Below are 20,028 nucleotides of genomic sequence, written 5' to 3' on the forward strand. Positions count from 1 at the left end.
GAAGTCTTTCCCGTTGTCAAGACTCAGTTTATCTTGGCAAACCGGGGCTCGATTTAGCTGTGTGGTCGAGCCCCGTAACAAACAATCTACACATATCTAGTTGATGGCATTGAGCTCTTTGCTTACATTCGTCGCGGCTCTCCACTTCGATCTCCACCTCAGAGTCCTTGTCGTCCTGAGGTGGCGGTGGCGGTGGAGGTGCCGGCGGCAGTAGTTTGCTGGCAGCGGAGGACGGAGGGCAGGGGTCCTCTATCGCCGGGGGGAGGAGCTCCCCTGTGGCTCTTCTCTTGTGAGGCCTGGAGTTGGAGGTGGAGTTGGAGTTGGCGCCCTCGCCTGGGGGTTCACCTCCACTTGGATGGGAGGTGCTGGGTACCAACGGGGACATGGGACCCACATTCCCCAGGGGCAGTGGTGTGAGGGCGACGTTAGGGGCCACAGCTTTCTCCAGGCTCTTGAAGTTGTAGAAGCTAAAATGACACCGGACATGATGTTTACGTACAATAACATACATACATTTAGTCTCTTTGTTTGTCTCTTTGTGTCACTACACCCTGAGAAAGGGTTGGTATGCTGTTAAATGTCTCGCCAAATGAATTAAAGGCCTTTTATTTTTTTGTAACCAACCTTGAGTGCCTGGATATGTTTTTTTTTTTTATGACTTTTTGGGTCATGACTCATCCTCCTCTCAGTATACATCAAGGTTACTTTATAAACAAGATATGAGTTCTGCATGCAAGTAAACACAGCCGGTTTCATTTTGTATGGTGTGTTTTGAACTGCCTATGCCAACCAGGGTAGAGAAACATTCCAATAAAGTGCCTGCAGCTCTTTCCTCCCACTTAATGACAAACTGGGCAAGATCAGCTGTGATATGGTGCAGCCTGCACTGGCATCGCCATGCCAAGTGGGTGCCCACGGTATGAGTGTGTGTCAAATGTGTGTGAATGGTGGAGAGTGGGAGGCTGTGATATAGTCAGACTTGACCCCTCTGACACCTGCCCACCCAGACAAGTGAGAGAGCATGCTGGGAGCTCATCAGATCCAGCTGAACAGTAAAAGCTTCTCTTGGGCTACATCCACACTACTACTGTACATTTCTTTTTATTTTTTAAGCGCCATTTGGAAACAAAAACAACCTCCGTACCCACACGAGAGTTTTATCTCCATCCATATTAACACGTCTGACAACGCATATCACACGACCGTTGGCATGCGCGTGCCGGTGTAAACAGGAAGCAGATTGTCTGACGTTGAAAAGCATGGATGTGTAATTTCAAAATACAGAAAATAATTTGGAGAAAGAACAACAACGGCGAAAAGTACGTGTTTTGTTTAAGTTATTAGCTTGGACCGACGACGAGATGGAACCGTTACTGAGGTGTGTAAGCCTACCTAACCGATAACACTGACTGATGTGCATCGTTGTTTCCAAAGGTCTCTGTTTGTGCCCGTCTAGACCAGCGGTCCCCAACCTTTTTTGCGCCACGGACCGGTTTAATGTCAGACAATATTTTCACGGACCGGCCTTTAAGGTGTAGCGGATAAATACACAAAATAAAATGATACGACCGGCATAAAAACTGTGGTATTTATAATAATAAACGTGAATCCACTGTGTACTCGTATGCAACTTTATTAGCAACGTCCTCGTAACATCGCGCCAACAACATAACATGAGTAACATCCTCTCTGCCCCCTAACACTCTCTGGTCGCTATGGTAATGTTTAAACATGCCTTCAAAATAAGATACAACACAAAAACAAATATAAAGTGCATGAAAAATACAACTCACCATAACGCTAAATCAATGGGAGCCCTGAGCTTGTTTCTCTGCAACGAGACGGTCGCGATAAATCCATATTTTAAGTAGGACTCCTGGTATTGTCTGTTAAATGCAGCTTTCTTTTTCTTGGAAGTCGTAGGCTCTTCTTCTGTCTCCTCATTGGGCCTTTTCCCCTTCGTAAAGAAACTTTCCAAAGACGTTTGTTTTTTACTCATTTTGCTAGCTTGTGGGTTTCATTTTAGCGGCAACGTATCACGTGACGGAGACAAGCGTCAAGAGTGAGTCATAGACGGATGTATCAGAGGGAATCCGGTCATTTTTCAAAATAAAACATTGTTCAGAATAATATGTTATTTATTCTTTCTCTGCGGCCCGGTACCAAATGACCCACGGACCGGTACCGGTCCGCGGCCCGGGGGTTGGGGACCGCTGCTATAGACTACAACGCAACCAAGTTTTCAAACCAAAACGGGGGCAGCATTGTTTCCAAATAGTAGTAGTAATAGTAGTAGTAATAGTAGTAGTGTGGACGCGAGGAGTAGGCAAAATATATTTGTTTTTAAACCAAAATTTAGTAATGTAGATGTAGCCTTAAGGCCATTTTATAGTTGTACGTAAAATCGACGGTGTAGCCCCGCAGACCCCTCTGCGTCTATGCCGGACCCTACGCCGGACCCTACGCCGGACCCTACGCCGGACCCTACGCCGTAGCCTGACGCGCACCTCTTGAAAAATCTAACTACACGTCGCTCGGCCATTGCTTGGTAGAGTTGCATTTCCCCTGGCTCATTTCCTGGTTCTCCTTCTCCATAAACAACATGAAATCAAGGAGAGGGTTAACTTCTCCTGCTCCAGATTTCCCACCGTGGTCAGAAAGAACAGAGGAGACACTTTTGTTTCTCTCACTATGACTCTAGAGTCGGTACCCGCTCCAAAGTTAATCGCCGTCACTCTCACTTCTCCCTCGCTCTATCACCCACTCCCCACAAACACACATGCCGGCTCGAAGCACACACCAGCGAACAAGTATAAACATCAGGCCACTTACGTAGGCTACGGCGAGAGCTCTGCGTGGAGCCTCCGCACAACTGTAAAACGGCCTTCAGAGGCAACATAATGCATTATTTGTTTATGTCTTTTGGAGTCGGTTAAGGGCTGTTTGGTGAGAGTGGAGCTGGCTGTACTGCGCTGTGCTGAGCTCACCTGTCTCTCAGCAGGGCCAGGGGGTGACTGGAGGGCTCCTTCTCCCCGGCCGAGATGTGGGGGGACCAGGGTCTAAAAGCAGAGGGCCTCTGCCTCGGCTGCAAGCAGTTAAGCCCCTGAAAAAAAAAAGACAATGATAACACTTTAAATCACAAGTAGGGCAGCATTTGTTAAAGCTAAACAATGTGTCAAACCATTCTGAGTAAGTATTGTGTTGCTGCAGAGACATCCCGACCGACAAATTATATAATTAAATCTATATCCCACAGACTAAAGAAAAAAAATCTTTGTTTTGGTACAGATCCTGGCATAAATCACTGATAGAAAAATAATAATTCCTCCACTGCCCTGAATCATATCACAATAGCAGTCAAAATAATCACAAATTAAATATTTTCCTCATATCGTGCAGCCCTGGTTACTAAGTAATAAATAGATTACATTTAGTAATGATACCCAGCCAAAAGAGGTCAATAACAGTTGTTCCATTTTTGTACCCAGTCAGGGCTGGACATTGTTTGAAATGTTTGGATGCTAATGCCGATATGATACCTGACTTTGACAAACATAAACAAAAAATGTGTTATTCTACAAATTAAAATTAAAATAGAGTCTAAAATTGGAAAGCCATTTCGATTTAAATCTGATCAAAGAATAAGTAAAACATATTATGAATCTAATGAGACATTTGGGGCTTTACTTGTGATTATAAATAGTCACTTATTAGTGTTACAAAGTGCTTAAGTTGCAGTAGATGCTTGGAGTCCTTTTCATGTAGACCAGTCCGTAGGGCTGGGGAGCCTTCAAAAATCTTTGATACCCGTACCGATACTGACACCAATACTGTGACTTTGATACCGGTTCCTGAACGATACCTTACACAATACCAATTTTATGTAAATCCATTTTAACAATGAGAAATTACAACATGAAAATGTTTGGTTACACTTTACTTGAAGGTATCTACATAAGAGTGACATGACGCTGTCACAAACACATGACACTGTCATGAACGTGTCATAAACATTATAAACAAGTCATAAACGTGTATGACATAACACTTCTTTTAGTAAGTGTCATTCGGTTTTTGTCATGAGAAGTTATGGTTAGGGTTAGGGTTAGAGTTAGGGTTCATGTGTCATGGCTGTGTTACGACTGTGTCATGTGTTCATGACAGTGTCATGTCACTCTTATGTAGATACCTTCAAGTAAAGTGTAACCAAATGTTTTATACGTGAGCCCCATCTCTGTGTAACCAAGACTTTTTTCTGCCTGCCTCTACGACGTGTAACGTTAGACAGCCAATCACCAGCATGTTAGATCTTGGTAGAAGTATGCCGCATGCTTATTGGCTGTTGCTGTTGCTGATGAGATTTGCTCCTTAAGTATTGAAATTTGGTCCAGGCATTTTTTTCGATACTCGATCCTAAGGAGGCAATTCGGTCGGTGCCTAAAAAGTATGGAATTTGGCACCCAGCCCTACCAGCCCGTTGATTAAAAGGGTGTGAATATTCCACGGTAAGTAATCGTGCTATACAGATTGATGTGTTATGTGACTGGAGAGGGGTTCGGTATGAAGATTAATTGTCGAAGACGTTCTAAGTATACCTCCATTCCAACATTATCTCCTTGGCAGATTTTTTTTTTTTAGGCAATATTGATCTTCACAGGGGACATCCATCATTATATTGTGGTTATATTTTGTTACACTGCTCTCTCAAACTTCGCTCCATCTCAAGTAAGTCAATCTGCGGGGCTGGTGGCGTCTACAGTTACCGCCTCCGTTAGCGCGGCTCGCCAAATCTAAATTTAAGCGCTGCCTTCATCCGAAAACTTCTGTCTAATATTACATGACATCTCATCCCATGCACCATGCATCATCATCATCATCATCATCATCGTCGTCGTCATCCTCAACATCTCCTCCCTGAGCATAGCAACACCAACCTTATTGGAGACGGCCAGGGACTGGAGCCAGTCGTGCTGCTTTTCTTTGTCAGCCAGCAGGAATTGCGATGGGAAGTCTTCGTGTTTGGGCTTTTTGATCGGGATGGGATCAGACGCCTGGAAGAAAAGGAGGACATTTGCTTTCAGTTTAAAAAAATGCAAGACAGTGACATTTAGCTGTATTTCCCTCAGGGGAAATTTAGCAATCCTCATTTTTTTTCTCACAAAGACGTTGTGTGCTTATATAAACGTATGATCAGGACCATCTTCAGTCTACAAAGCGATAACATTGTTGAATATTGCGATAACTACATTACCTGCGATAAATAAACAGATATTTAAGTGTTCTCAGTTCTGCTGCTTATAGTAGTCTGCTAAAATACAACAAAATTGCTTATTGAATTTAAAACAAATGAATGGAAATCATTTCCAACATGCTTTGATTGAACACCCCCCCCCCCCCCGATGTGCACAGGATGTCAAGTTGGCAGTTGGCTAAGAGCTGTCACACTATAATGTCAGTGAACTGAGAACATACCCAATAGTGTCAGACAGACCAATAGTGTGTGTGTGTGTGTGTGTGTGTGTGTGTGTATCTGTCTGATAGCTGGAAGTGCGAGTGTGTTTAAATGCAGCTGTGTGGTGCTGACTTTGTTAATACACACACAATCCAATACAGCAAGGTGTGTTTGCTCATGGGCAGCCAACAGAAAAGGCTAGAGGTGACTGGGGCAGTGTGTGTCCGCGTGTCCGAGCGTGTGTGTCTGTCTGTGTGTGTGTGTGCCTCTCTCTCCCTCTGTCTATCACACACAGATACAACCATACAGACAAACAAGTAAGGGTTTGTTTCTCTTCCTCCGTTAGGCTGGCTTCGTGGCTATGACCTCAGCTTCTCCAAGCTGTGGCTGTCACTAGCTGCCACACACACACACACACACACACACACACACACACACACACACACATATATATATATATAAATAGATGCCCATACACATGCTAAAAGCAATTGCGATTTATTATTGATTATACACACTGTGTGCAGCAGGAAATGATTCAACTTTAAGTCCTACTACTTTGCATGGGTCTTATGTTGACATGTTATGTAAAATAAAAATAAAAATGAACTTAATATTATAAAAATATTAATTAAAACACTGGAGTACTTTCTTTCCAGGGATTTCAATTCTGGAAACTTTTAGACTTTATGATCTTACGGATACATTGTTTGAAAAATAACATAAATGTGAAATTTAAAATTTGCATTGAATGGGCATGCAAAAACCCCACATACATTGCTAGTAGAGATTTTCAGAAGCAAACAAGTTGAGGAAAGCTACACGATTCTAACAGATTCTACAGCGTTTAGTCCTGGATCCAATGTTTTCCACCCTTTCTCTGTGTTTACAGGTGATGTGTTAAAGTGGAGCTCCTACACGTGATGCAGATCTGGGCCGGCTCTGTCAAACCTACAATATTTCTGGAGGGGATGTATTCACTCACTCATACAGTTCTCTCTCTCTCTCTCTCTCTCTCTCTCTCTCTATGGTGGCAGCAGGTGGTCATTTGTAAAGGGGTTAGATACTCTCTCTCTCTCACTAGCTCTCTCCCCCATGTTGGCAGTGTGTCATACTCTGCCACGTGTGTGTAATCAGAGCTGCTCTCGCAGGAAAGTAGCGTGGCTAGACGAACAAATACCGACGAGGTCTGCTGATGGGACAGCTGTCCTCAAATCCACCACGTCCGCGAGCCCTGATGTACAACTCCAGGACTTTCAAGAACTTTCCGTAACGGCATCAGAGCGCTTCCATGACGTACTTTTCTGCCGGGTCTGGCAGTGCACCTCGAGAAGTTTTCATGACGTAAGATCTCGATCTCAGAGGAACACTTTTTTTTGGTCTCTTTGAAGAGGCCCCTTCAAATGTGGAAATGACATTCATGGATTTCTAGATGTTTCATTCTGAAGATCTCTCAATCTGTCCAATAGTTGGTCAATATTTCAGTCTGGACCAACTGACTGATATAGCCATTACAGCTGGTATGATAATAATGTGGAAACACTGACTTGAAGTGGGTAAAGGCAAATAATAAAACAGCTAGTACTTCTGGTAAGTTAGCATTACATTTCTTTACTGTAATGCAGCCTTTAACCAGGAAAAGACAACACTGGTGTCATATCACCATATTACGATATCCAAAATTTAGACGATATCTAGCCTTATATATCGATGTCGATATAATATTGATATATTGCCCAGCCCTAATAGCCACCCCTAGAGCGAGGTTTTCAAGAAATCCCAACCCAAGACACCTAAAAAAGACAGCTGTATTACATTTACAGTATCCGATTTCACTTGTCACACAATGCATAACCATTGTTGTCATTGTGTTCGCCACAGTGTGTAGAATTCACTGAAATACCTGCCAAACTAGCCAAAAAGGGGAAAAAGTGACCAAAAAGTGTGCGCAATTGTTTGTTTTTTTTAGTGCCCAGTGCATTTTGAGATTATAAAGCCTTTCTGTGTAACAAGAGGATGGATTTTAATTGTTGTATCTAGTATAAAAAAAAAAAGACGGAAGAAGGAGTCCTGACTGTGGCTGGTAGGTTTGTGGGTTATCTAGACATGAAGAGATATGTCCTACATATCAGGACAGCAAATCAGGGCTAGAGGCAAGAGGCTAGTGCCTGCCGTTCAGTCCACACACACACACACACACACACACACACACACACACACACACACACACTGGGCTGCCTCCGGGCAAAGTCTCTGTGCCACGTGCCAGCCCTCGTCTCGTGGATTACCGGTTGCCAACACCGCGGCTTTCCATCAGGGCGAGATCCGGCCGCCGGTAATCTTGGATGGAGGAGAGCGTCGGGGGTCAACAATTGGCAGCTGAGCTCATGGGGGTCAGCTGTGGGGGCGGAGATGGAGAAATCTGCATGTCTAGATTACTGAACAGTGGGCCTGTGAGACATGAGGGCGAACAGACAGCCGCGGTGGGAAATCCTATTTTAAAAAAGCGGCTTGGTGATGTCAGCGCCACTGGTTCTCAGGGGCCCTTGGGCTGGTTTTCAGGTGAGTCAGTGCAAAACTGAGGAGTGCTGTAATTTCACTATAATTTGATTCACTTGGAATGATCCCATTAGAGTGCATGAGATCGTCCTATGTGGATCCCTGGGATTAAACATTATCAAAACAGAGGGGCTGTGGCTGGGGGTGTGGGACATGAAAACGTGAGAAATCCTCCTCCAATAGACACCAACGTGCGCACACACACACATACACACACATACACACAGAGAAAGAGACCCTGACTCCTGGGTGAGTGACACACTTTTATTGGGAACTTTACGGTGCCCTCCTGATAAGCCAACAATTTACAGCAGGGCTGCTGCAAATGATAAAGCTGTACTGAGTGCAAAGACACGCACAAATACGCGTGTGCGTGTATGTGTGCATCTACATTCATGCACTTTGCAGCCTGCACCCTTTATGGCCTGGTGTGGATTACACAGCATAGACAGGATATCACACTTCTAAAATAAGGCTTCCCGATTAGCCGAGCTGTGTGTTAGACGTGCCCAGACTGCACCGTCTATGTACTCCGCTCCAACACATCACACTGAGAACATGTCATGATATCTACGCTCTATCATTACACCGGTATCTGGGAGATGACAATGGCCTTTTATTAAAAGTCAGATCTGGCCTTTCATTAAAAGTCAGATATGTATATATTGTACTGTCATTTTTCCGTGTTTCCAGTGAAAAGTTGTGCTCTGTGGTCTAAGAGCTAGTTTTTTTGGCGTGATATTAGCCAAGCAATGGCACCAAGTATCAATATTGGACCTTTGAAGCCAAATCAGTCAAATGCTAATTTACAGCCCCTTACTTCACACATGGCAGATAGGAATAGCCCCTGCATGAGAAACTCACAAAGCCTCAAGTCATGGGGAAGCATATGTGGAAATAGTGAGAGTGGCAGGCCCGTCTCAGCTGCCAAAGGGGGGCCCCATGCAGGGGCTCATGTGTGAGCATGTGTCTGGGCGAGTGGATGTGGGTGTACATGTCTGTTCATATGGCTGTGGGGGTTGTGTGTGTGTGTGTGTGTGTGTGTGTGTGTGTGTGTGTGTGTGTGTGTGTGTGTGTGTGTGTGTGTGTGTGTGTCTGTGTGCGGCAGAGACAGGATGGGTGGGGTGATAACAGTCTTCTCGGTTGAAGGCTGTCTGTGCCTTCTGAAACCCTCAGTTTCAGAACACTTCCTCTGTCTGCAGGCCATTGATGTTTGTCACAGTGAGACAAAATACTATGAAAATTTTTTGGAGCAATATAAAGTAAAGGATTTCTTGACGCTTGTACATATGGAGTAAAAACAACACGATTTCTATAACATTACATATAAACATGCTAAGGGCATTGAAATTGATGTGCATCAGACCACAGAGCCCTAATTCAATAGATATTTCCATAAGTATCTGCAGATACATGTAGTTTAGAAGAAAACTTACATAACTGTTAAAAAGACAACCGGGGAAGTGAAACTTCTAGAACTGACTGTTACACTTTCACTGTGTTGACCTTTAGGCTGTTCAATAATATGTTCCCTCGCCAAGCTGCCGACATTCTGAAATGCTCCCAAAGACCCCTGAAGGAATGCATGAAATGTTCCAAAATCAGTGGTGCGTTTTGGGCGACACACTAGGTTCTTTATCCTGTTGTACCTTTTTTAATAACTCAAAAGGGTTGTTTCTGTTCGCATGTAAACTGACACAGCAAAGTCACACTGGACTAGAAATGAGTCAGCCAGGAGAGAGTTCATGAAGAGTTGAGTACAGCTGATCAAACTCCATCCGAGGAGTCGGTGGAAGAAAACAAGAGGTATAGATTTATGTCAAACACCCCCAATAGGACCTCTGACCAACGTATCCACATTTAATTCCTGTTTCAAGTTCTTCCTAATTAGAGTAACAAGCATTCAAGTAAGCAACACATTTGGAGGAAAGGTTGTTGTTGTTTGACTCTGCTGGAAAGATGCCAGAGGGGGCCTGCGAGGGAGCTCACGGTTTCCGGAATGACTGTCCTCCGAAAACTTGATCTCAGGACATAAGCTGCCGGCTGAGGTTCAACTCGCCTTAGCAGACACTCTGTGGTGTTGACAACAGGACTGTCACCACAAAAAAACAAATAAAAGGCCACCAAATTGTACTGGCTTTGAATAAAGCCACACGTGACACAATCTGTTTCTTGACACAATCTGTCATTTCCATCTATACCCGCCTGCTAGTTTCATTTTCAGCCACTCCCTCCTCTCGCTGTCTGTCCACAACCCCCCACCCTATTCGTCTATTTGTCTGAGTGCATTTCCTGTGTCATAGATTACAGGATGTCCTCTACAAATAAGCAAGATTCCAGTCGCAGAGGAAGAAAGCAAGCAAAATAAGTTTGACAGAAACTTGCAGAAGCATGGACAAATGAAGTGCCCGGGGCTAAAAGAGCTTCCAGTACAAACTCATGGCAGGATCTATAACAGTATCTTTCTCCATTTCTTGTAATGACCCAAGATGACTCATGTCCTAAACCTTACCCCCAATTACTGCCATAATGCAACACCAAATAGGAAAACGTGTCAATTTAAAGTTAATACAGTACCGTATAAAATATTAAATAAAAAGTAACTTTGTCAGTTTTGCAAACCAGTAATCACTAAGAAGCAATTATTTTACTAAAACACACATGATGTCTCAGGAATGTGTGACATATTTGAAAAATGGTTGAGTGTTAACATTTAACTAGTGGTGTAACGGACCATATTTGATTTGCTCTGTGGTCCGTACATTTAGCTAGCAGCTGGATTAAACACGGTTAAAAAACAATGCTGACAGCTAAATGGTTTAAAAGTGTGACTGTATTTTACTGAAGAGGATTCCAACACCGGGACGTGCAACAGTCTGCAGCTAAAGACACAAACTAGCACTTGGTCACTGCTGTTGTCGGAAAAACAACACAGCATGACTAAATGGTGCGTTTACTTGAAACTGGTAAACCTCGTGGTGCATTCAAAGTTATTGTAAAATACCCTTCCCATCCGTTTTCGTCGTTTAACAGCATATTACTGATGAAATAAGTTATATAAATATAAATGGTTAAGTCAAAACTGTGATTCGATCCGAACCGTGAGTTCTGTGATCCGGTGCACCCCTACTTTTTACCATATCTCATTGTCTGACTCAACGGATGAAGTTTGCTCAGTTGTCATTAACATTTTTCACTTCTAGAAGCATAGAGACTCTCAATGACAACTGACCAAACTCCATCTGCTGAGGAAGATTGTGAAATTGAAAAATCTGTGAAAGCTGGAAAGTGGACCTTGAGTTAAACTTGTTTTGTTAATGCGGCTCCTACCTGTTCGATTTAACAAGGCATTGATATTAGGGCAAGGTATCACTAAAGAAATGTCCGATAACTGTACCCAGGGTTCAAAATCAGCACCATTTAACAGCCAAATGCTGGTAAAATGGGCAAGTGGCTGGTAGATTTGCTTCACTAACCAGCCAAAAAAACAATGGTGATCTATTGAGTGGCTGGTAAAACGACCTGTTTTCTTTACTCTTTCTTCACTCAGGAGGGCGAGCAGAGCCACACCCTGCCTGTGACCTGACTTTGGCCTGCCTGCATGTCTCACTTAGGGGCCCATGGTGGGGCGAAGCCAGGGAGGGGCCCCTCCTGGAGGCAACATGAAAGCTTAGCTCACCTCATACAGCATCGTCCACAAAAAAACCCACATATGGTGGCTAACAAACAGGTGTTGGATAACATGTCGTTTCACTATTTATTCCCCAAAAAAAAAAAGGCTGACCTGGAACACTCGGGTTCTTTAGAGGCTGAATTCATTAGCTGTTGGCCTTGGAGGAAACAAACAGGCTGCATGCAGCGCTTTAGATTCCCCCTGGGGTTTGAGCAGTTTTTATGTCTGCTTCAAGCGGAAACGTTATGAGTGGTGTTAAGACCGTGAGCTGTTTGTAACTTTCCGTGTGTGTGAGTGTGTGTGTGTGTGTGTGTGCAGTTTGACACCCAGACGAACGGACAGGATAAAAATACAGCGAGCGCCATGGCTGCTCACTCGAGTGAGATTCCTCGACTGTGTGTTTGTGGGTTACACACACACACGCGGAGCTCAAATTTTGGCGACTAGTTCGCCCCACCATCGTCTCCTTGGCTGAGGAGTCACAGAGAACAATAGAGGCTCTGTCTTCGATGAAGTAAATAGCAAAAACACTTTACATAGTTACAGTCAAACTATTGCAGCGCTGCCCTGCAAAAGGATCAAATTCATCTTATTATTCAAGACTGGTTTTCAGTCTTGCTGAGGCGCAGTCCTGACTTCAAGATGAACTGGTTTGCTGACTACACTCGAAATGACCTCATCAAATATTCACTTTGATACAGCGAGGAGTAATTTCTCCTGCGCTCAGCACATAAGTGACTGTGTTTATTAGCTCCAAGTTTGGAATATAATAAGTATAACGTGTTGGACTTGTCGGAGAACTCAAAGTCAAAGACACCTGCCAGGCAAAAACACAGGACTGTGTGTGTGTGTGTGTGTGTGTGTATGTACAGACAAATGGCAGATGTTCAGACTATCAGGTAGCTGTATATAGAGCAGAGGCCCAGCAGTACCTACCCGTACCACCGCTCCCCACATAAGCCATCATTTATCCCATTAGCAGGGAAGCTTCTCCTACATTCCCTGCTACTTGAAGGAAAAACACTTAGTTTCCACAGTCCTCGCCAAAAACAGCTTGTATTGATACTGCTGCTGTGTACAAAAAAAATAAATAAAAAAATGCTAGCTCTCTCTGTCACCTCCCAGCGTTTTTCCTGGAGGGACAGTACAACGCTCTGACATTTAAATCTTCTTATTTCGGCTGTTGTTCCAGTGGTCTCCACTTCCAGGAAGAGTCCAGAGAGGCTAGTAGAAATAAAACGGAGGAGAAACCTCCCAAAGCTGCTGTCGCTAGCTAGGCTTAAGGTTAAATGCTTGTGGCAACTGATTAAAACAACTACCAGATGACATAACCCTTCAATATGGAATGTATCTCTTTACTCTACATTCACTTCTACATATGAAATGGATGAAGTGTGTCTTCAACTGGAACTTGTACACAATATGCCTAGCTTGGGCGCTACATTTTAGCGCAGTAGAACCAAGTACAGGGGGCGAAATTTTTTTTGCAGGATGGTAGGGGAAGAACCCGCCCTACTCTCCCTCTGAATGGCTAGTACTCGTTGCCTGCTCTGGTGGGATTGGTTATGTTTAGGCAAGAGGAGTGGGATTGGTTATGGTTAGGGTAAGAATGGCAGGGTTAACATATCAGGGATGAGCTCCCTAATGAATATTCATGAGTCTTCCCCTACCATCCTGCAAAAAAAAAACTTGCGTACAGGGGACAGGTCAGTGGTGAACCTCAACTTTTTTTTGGAACTGACCAAAATGTTTTTTTGCAGCATGCCTAGCCATATGTATTTTACAAATCATCTACACATTTTGCAAATACCACAACACAGAGGGGGCATTTAATCCCAGTATGACCATTAAACACTAACATTGCTACAATGGCTGGAGGTGATGCTAGATTAGTTTTGCACCCACCATCAGCTCCTAAGTAGGGAGCTATGCTAGGCTATGCTACATGAAACCAGGCTATGCTAGGCTATGCTACACAATGCTAAACTAGGCAGCGGTTATCACAACTGGGAGGACCAGAGGCTAAACGAGTCCCCTCGGCCCAAAACTAAAGGCGGGCCGACAGTCCCAAACGCATGAGCAAAAACAGAGGAGGGAGGGACACTAAGGCAAAGAACGGAAGAAAAAAAAGACAACGAGGGGTGGAAAAAAAAGAACAGAAACAAGTGTAAACAGTTTGTGGCAAGGGATCAAGTCTGAACAGAGAGCAACGGTCGGACACACAAACATGACGATTTCTCAGATAAAAAGGGCGTAAAGACAAGCAGCCACGTTTTCTGCTCGACCACCAGAAGTCTGTGACGGGACATAAAATCTACCACAGTAAATGTTCTAACTGGAGTTAGAACATGGAAATCTCCAAAGTTATTGTTTCATAAGTTTTCACATGACAACAGTGATAATAATAATGAGAGGGAAGGCAACGAAGGACTCCTTGTGTGCCGCAAGCCTTCCCACTGCTTCCTGCAAACGCACGCACGCACACACACACACACACACACACACACACACACACACACACACACACACACACACACACACACACACACACACACACACAAATACGGATAAAGGGAAGGAAAGGGAAGAGATTGGGAGGTTTGAGAAGGGAGAAGGGTCTCCATTTCCTCTCGCCAAATTTGCTTTGGCAACTCTTTCCGTGGGAATGGTTAGGGACCAGCTCTTCTCAGCCGGAGAGAGCCAGGGATCGGCCCACCGAGGAGACGGAAAGCTCAAAAGCGTAACATGGAGATGGGGGGTGGGGGCGGGGGGTGGGTGGGTAAGTAAATACAGCTGGACTTTTCCATGGCTTTTCCTTTTCCATCCCTTCCTTGGCTTTTGCTGTTTTTAGGAGGGATCCAATGCTAGCATTAACATGCTACACAGATAGGCTGGATGTGCACGATGCAGTGTCATTACCAGGGTGCGAATTAAGTATTCAAACACCGATATCTATATCAATTCTATAGTGAACCTATACCAAAGATATTTGGCCTGCAATGTGCAACATCACTAAATAAAAAAAATTGTCAGGAGAGCCCATCTGATATTGGATTTTTGATGTTTTTGAAGGAATCCATAAAATGAGTGTATTATGGATTGAGGCTGAGATGTGTACATTTTACAGTGTAAAAATAAACTTGTCCTATTGGTCATTTCACATTTCACACACTGTATTTTTCCTGGACTTTTAACCAAATAACAGCAGCCTGCTGGCTTAAATACAGCATACAACTTATTGAATTTTTATAGAAATTTAGAAGTGTGCTTTTATCAATTCTACTGTGGATATTTAATCAATCAATCAATCAATCAATCTTAATCGTCATAATTTTGAAGGTGGATGACACTGACTGGCAGACATATGATATTTAATGAAAGGACATATCCACAAAAAAAACATTGTTTATGAAGTTTATGTCTGCAGCTTTGCCTTTAGACCAGACCTGTTTCGAAACGGCCAAATAAATACAGAAAAATTATTTAATGTCCCTTTTATGATCTTAGGCAGCAAATGTTTTCGAGCCATCTAAAAGCAGGATAATTCAATTTGCTCCATCTTTAAAGTTGTTCTAATCCCTGCTAATACACTAATGGATAATTCCATTGATCTGTGTGTGTGTGTGTGTGTGTGTGTGTGTGTGTGTGTGTGTGTGTGTGTGTGTGTGTGTGTGTGCGTGTGTGCGTGCTCTTGTGATTGTGTGTCCAATCTCATATAAAGAATGCATACTAGTTCATAATATTAGATGACAACCCAATGAATGTTGAATGAATGTCAGCTCCTTCAGCCGTACAGCCGTGTTTCTATTTGTGGTTGAAAATCAAAGTATCTTCATAACTCTGGTTGGAAGACGAGTGCGGAGGAATTTGCTGATGGCTCTTTTCCTTGCTTTGGTGCAAAAAGCTGCCCCGTTTAAAAGGAGGCCAGATGTGAGTCATGGGTAATGAGGGGAGAAGTGCGTGTGTGTGTGTGTGTGTGTGTGTGTGTGTGTGTGTGTGTGTGTGTGTGTGTGTGTGTGTGTGTGCGTGTGTTTGTGTGTGCGTGCGTGCGCAGGATCGGGAAATGTGGGGCACAGGGCATATTTCTGCTTGGCGTGTAACGTGCCCTAAGGTTGAGGTTGCTTGTGAAAGGGTTAAGTCGCATGGCTAAGCAAATACATAAATAGCACTTGGGGGGGGGGGGGGCGCTGCTGCACCAGAATTAACATGCACACACACACACACACACACACACACACACACACACACACACACGCGCGCGCACACACACGTCTATCGTTGTTCAAAAGTCAAGCTTATTTACACACGCACATAGACACAAATGCAAACACACCAAAGTAAGCGAACCCGCCTAAGACCACACATCAAAGGAGCTTGCACAAGCAGAGCCAGGCTGCAGATGCTGGCCACATCCCATAATGATAAATCACATCCCAACACCTAAGAAAAACTCTCAACCCTTCTTAACTGCACTAAAATGGACACAAAACAAAACAGATGACTGGGTGATGACTGGGTGATGACTGGGTGATGACTGGGTGATGACTGGGTGCTCTCAGACCCACAACCTTTAAACACACAGGAAGTTTTCACTAATCTGAAAGGATTAGGATAGGTTTACTTTCCCTGGAATGATGTCAGGCTACAATTTGGAATGTGACATGCAGTAGTATTACTTGTGTTCCTTACTCATGTCCACAACTGTTAACCCATTCACGTTTATTGCATTTAATAGGCTGAGAGGCCTGGGTAGACTTCCTAAAATGGGACAGGCGAATGGCTAATAATGGTTTGCTGTATTGTGAGTGCACCATGTGTCCTTGCACTTTCAGTTTGCAAGGATCCTCCGAGGATGAGGGGGATTAAAGGGAGGGTGGGGGCTCGCAGTCAAATCCCCTCTCATTTTACAGACATCATTACGCCTGCTAAAGCCTCATCCCTGGAGCCCTCCACTACCAGTGCCCGGGACAGACCGCCAATTACAGTCTTAACCTCAAATCTGGCCTTCTCTGTCTCTATCGCACTGACACCTACAGCTGCAGAGGGGGGGGATAAAGATGCTGCCTCATGGGAGCCATTGAAAGCTGGCACCATTATCTGCTTCGTTGGAGTAAGACGCAGCGTCTCCCCTACATAGAGCCATCTGTGATTCACCGCATCAATTATATGGTGGCTACAATGCATCTTAAATAATGACAATTCCATTATGACATCTTAAACTTTTATCATAAAGCTGTATTGAGTGGTGCAGGAATTAAGTTGTGTATTTACACATGGGGATGTCTTGGACTCTTTTATCCTATTATCTCAAACATATCTCGGGCCAGTACAGATGGCACTTCCCAGAGTTGTAAAACTGTGCTGAGTGATATACAGAATATCACAGTTGACTCCAGGGTTTCCCCCAAAAAAGTTGTTTAGCCCCGTGCTAAGTGTCTTTTTTTTTCCGACAAGGGCCTCGGCCAATCACAGACTGATGGCAGCATTAATTGTAGAGCCCAGCAGTTTCAGTGACAACAGAATCATGGACGGAATCGCGAAATTGAGAATTAAGAAATGCTATGAGACAGATTCCATAGCGCCGTACGTTAAGTCAGTGCTAAAAGCTAACTGGAGATTTGAAAATATGATAATATAAAGTTTGCAACCGAGCCGTAAAAAAAAACCTGTAGTTTTAAAAAAACGTCCTAAAAATATATTTAAAAAGAACTGGCTTAGTGGCTTAGGTCCGGTGGGCCACCAGGCTTGCAATACACTGGGGGAAACACCGGACTCTCTCTATGAACAACAGTATGAAGAATACTGAATGGGAACTTTTGTTATCTGAGGGGTTTTTCTGGTCATGACTGGGTCTTGAGCCAATTTGACTGCGTTCTTGACCTGGAATTACCTTTGGACTAGCTGGTGTAGCTAGTTAACAAGAGCTGCCATCGTTGACTAAACCGTTCAGGATCATGTTTCATTCAGAACATCGTATTCAAAAACCCTTTCTGGCAGCGCTAAGCAATACGTCAAATTTTAATGGTGATTAGGATTTTGGCTCACAAAAACAAATGTAATGGAGCAAAACTATTTTTTGCACATTACGTTTTGCAAGCAAACTCTTGGATTTTGTCAACAAAAGTTCATCCGGGAAAAGTATTAAGGGAGATTTTACAGTTCAAGGTGTTTTCACTGTTGATTTGTTTAGCTGTTTCACTGCTTTTTAAGTTCAATAAATGCAACACCTTTCCAAAAGTCCATTAGTAATCGTGTTAAATAATCGGGATTTCAATATTGTCCAAAATAATCGCGATTATGATTTTTTTTTTTCTATAATCGAGCAGCCCTACTTTCTGGAATGTGTAAATAATACTATAAAACACAAGTCTTGTTCAGGAAGACTTCATTATTTGAGGCCCACCCAAACAGGTATCAGGACTGGAACTTTATAAGGCAGTGGTAGCCTAGTGCTTAAAGAAGCGAGCTTGGTTCGGAGCAGCCGGTTCAATCCCCAGACCGACAGGATAAAATCTGGGTGGGGAAAGTGAAAGAGCAGCGCTTGTCCCTCCCTCATCACCACCACTGAGGTGCCCTTGAGCAACCCCAACCGCACCAGTGGAGCTGCTCAGTGGCCAGCAGATCAGACTGTGGTTTTACTGGGCAGTGGTTGTCCAGGTATGAATGTGGAACTGTGTGAATGTGACAGGTCGTCGTTGTTAAGTTGTTCTCAATCGACTTACCTGGATAAAGAAAGGTTATCAAGTATCTATGAGGTGGTTGAAATCGAACTGAACAATATGCATGGGATGAACAAGGTCTGTAGTGCAACTACAGCCTGGACTCGTGAGACTTGAATTTTTTTTTCAAGTTCAGTTCATGCTTCCAGTATACAGCTACAATATAAATAAAAAGGCTCATGGGGATGATAATTTCGCAGATGGAGTGGTCCGCTGTGACTCAGTCGCTGCAACTGAATTGTTGATAACATAAACAAGCCTCCAGCACTCGAGACGGCGAAGGTGATGCGCTGCTTTAGAGGGATAATGGAAGGTGTGAATCTAACAATGTGCGAGTCTGTTAAGGGTCCTCTTACAACCACGTCCAAGTCCCGTCCACAGGAGCACCTGGAGGAGTAATGAGCCGTAGTAAACAAGCTAGGTCACTGGCTCAGAGTCAATGAATAAATATACTGTACGTGTGATTACCCAGTTCAGCCGAGTGCGTCTGTGTTTACAGCTTGTGTCAACTGTAAACAGTGAATGGGTGGAGCAGACATTCTAGGGGAAAACACGTAGTATTTCTAATTCAGGAAGCGGAAGTGTTTTGGCACTCTAGCTATGACACACACACACACACACACACACACACACAAACCCCCATGTGCCCTGTGCTGCCTGATTATGAAAAAAATAAATCATGATTGCTCATTGACTTTTGGAACATTTATGGAACTTAAAAAACAACAGTGAAACGGTTAAACAAATCAACAGTGAAAACACCTTGAACTGTGATATTTCCCGTCATACATCTCCCGTATGAACTCCCCCCCAACCAATCAGATCACAAAACAAAATATAAGTTTTCTTGTGAAACGTAAGGTGCAAAATAATCTTTTTTTCTTCTTTTTTTTTTCTCGATTACTCTGTTTATGTGATCATTAGGAGCCAAAATCGTAATCGCCATTAAAATTTGATTCATTGCACAGCCCTAAGTGACAGTCGAGGCATCAGCTACGGTGACAAGACCTGGCAACCCATTTCCATAACACTCAACTCCCTGCACTGGATGCATTTTGCCTAAAGCACTATCCAGTGAGACGCGTGAGATCGAGCAGTTGGGGCAGGATGTGGTGGGATTAGGACTGTTTGAGGAATCGACACCAGAGAGGGTCAGCAATGATAGTTAAATCCTCCGGTCACTATCTGCTCAATCCCCTTGATTAAAAACCAGGGATCCCCTTCCTCGCAGACAAGACACCGACACAATCGAGTAATGTCTTATCTTGCTCTGTGCATTTAAGCATGATTGTGTGCAGGGTCAAAGCTTTGGACATAAGCAATGTAGAAGGGAAACTAGTTAGAAAACACTGGGTATAAGTGCTTGTGACAGACACTGTGAGGGCGAGTGTTTCTAGCTTTAGATCAGCTGGTCTTTGCTTTCGATACCATACGTCTTTGAAATGTCAAATTCAGTTCCTGAATACGTTCGAGAGACGGCCGCTCACAGATCAGTCTGCACACGTCTCGTTGGGCAGAATCAATTCTCTGGGAATGTTTTCTACACTCAAATGTAGTAGCAACGACTGAGCTGGTCAGATTGAGTCAAAACATAGCCTGTTTAACATGTGTTGCATATGAAAATA

At 43.7% G+C, this 20,028-nt stretch overlaps 1 protein-coding gene and 1 long non-coding RNA gene across 2 annotated transcripts in view; one reads left to right on the top strand and one right to left on the bottom strand.

Annotated features, from left to right (window-relative positions):
* skia (v-ski avian sarcoma viral oncogene homolog a) overlaps positions 1-20,028 on the bottom strand; it is a 94,034-nt gene that overhangs the window by 11,830 nt on the left and 62,176 nt on the right. The window contains exons 2-4 of the mRNA XM_031311057.2: positions 4,935-5,051; positions 2,988-3,103; positions 127-467 (exon numbers count right to left, since the gene is read on the bottom strand). Of these exons, the coding sequence (XP_031166917.1) occupies positions 127-467; positions 2,988-3,103; positions 4,935-5,051 (574 nt within the window). The remainder of the gene's footprint in view (positions 1-126; positions 468-2,987; positions 3,104-4,934; positions 5,052-20,028) is intronic.
* LOC118496361 lies at positions 2,367-4,930 on the top strand. Its single transcript, XR_004898916.1, has 3 exons — positions 2,367-2,529; positions 3,042-3,043; positions 4,920-4,930. It is a non-coding gene; the product is annotated as an uncharacterized LOC118496361 (long non-coding RNA).

This window comes from Sander lucioperca, chromosome 12 (genome assembly GCF_008315115.2).
Source record: "Sander lucioperca isolate FBNREF2018 chromosome 12, SLUC_FBN_1.2, whole genome shotgun sequence".
Taxonomy (NCBI): domain Eukaryota; kingdom Metazoa; phylum Chordata; class Actinopteri; order Perciformes; family Percidae; genus Sander; species Sander lucioperca.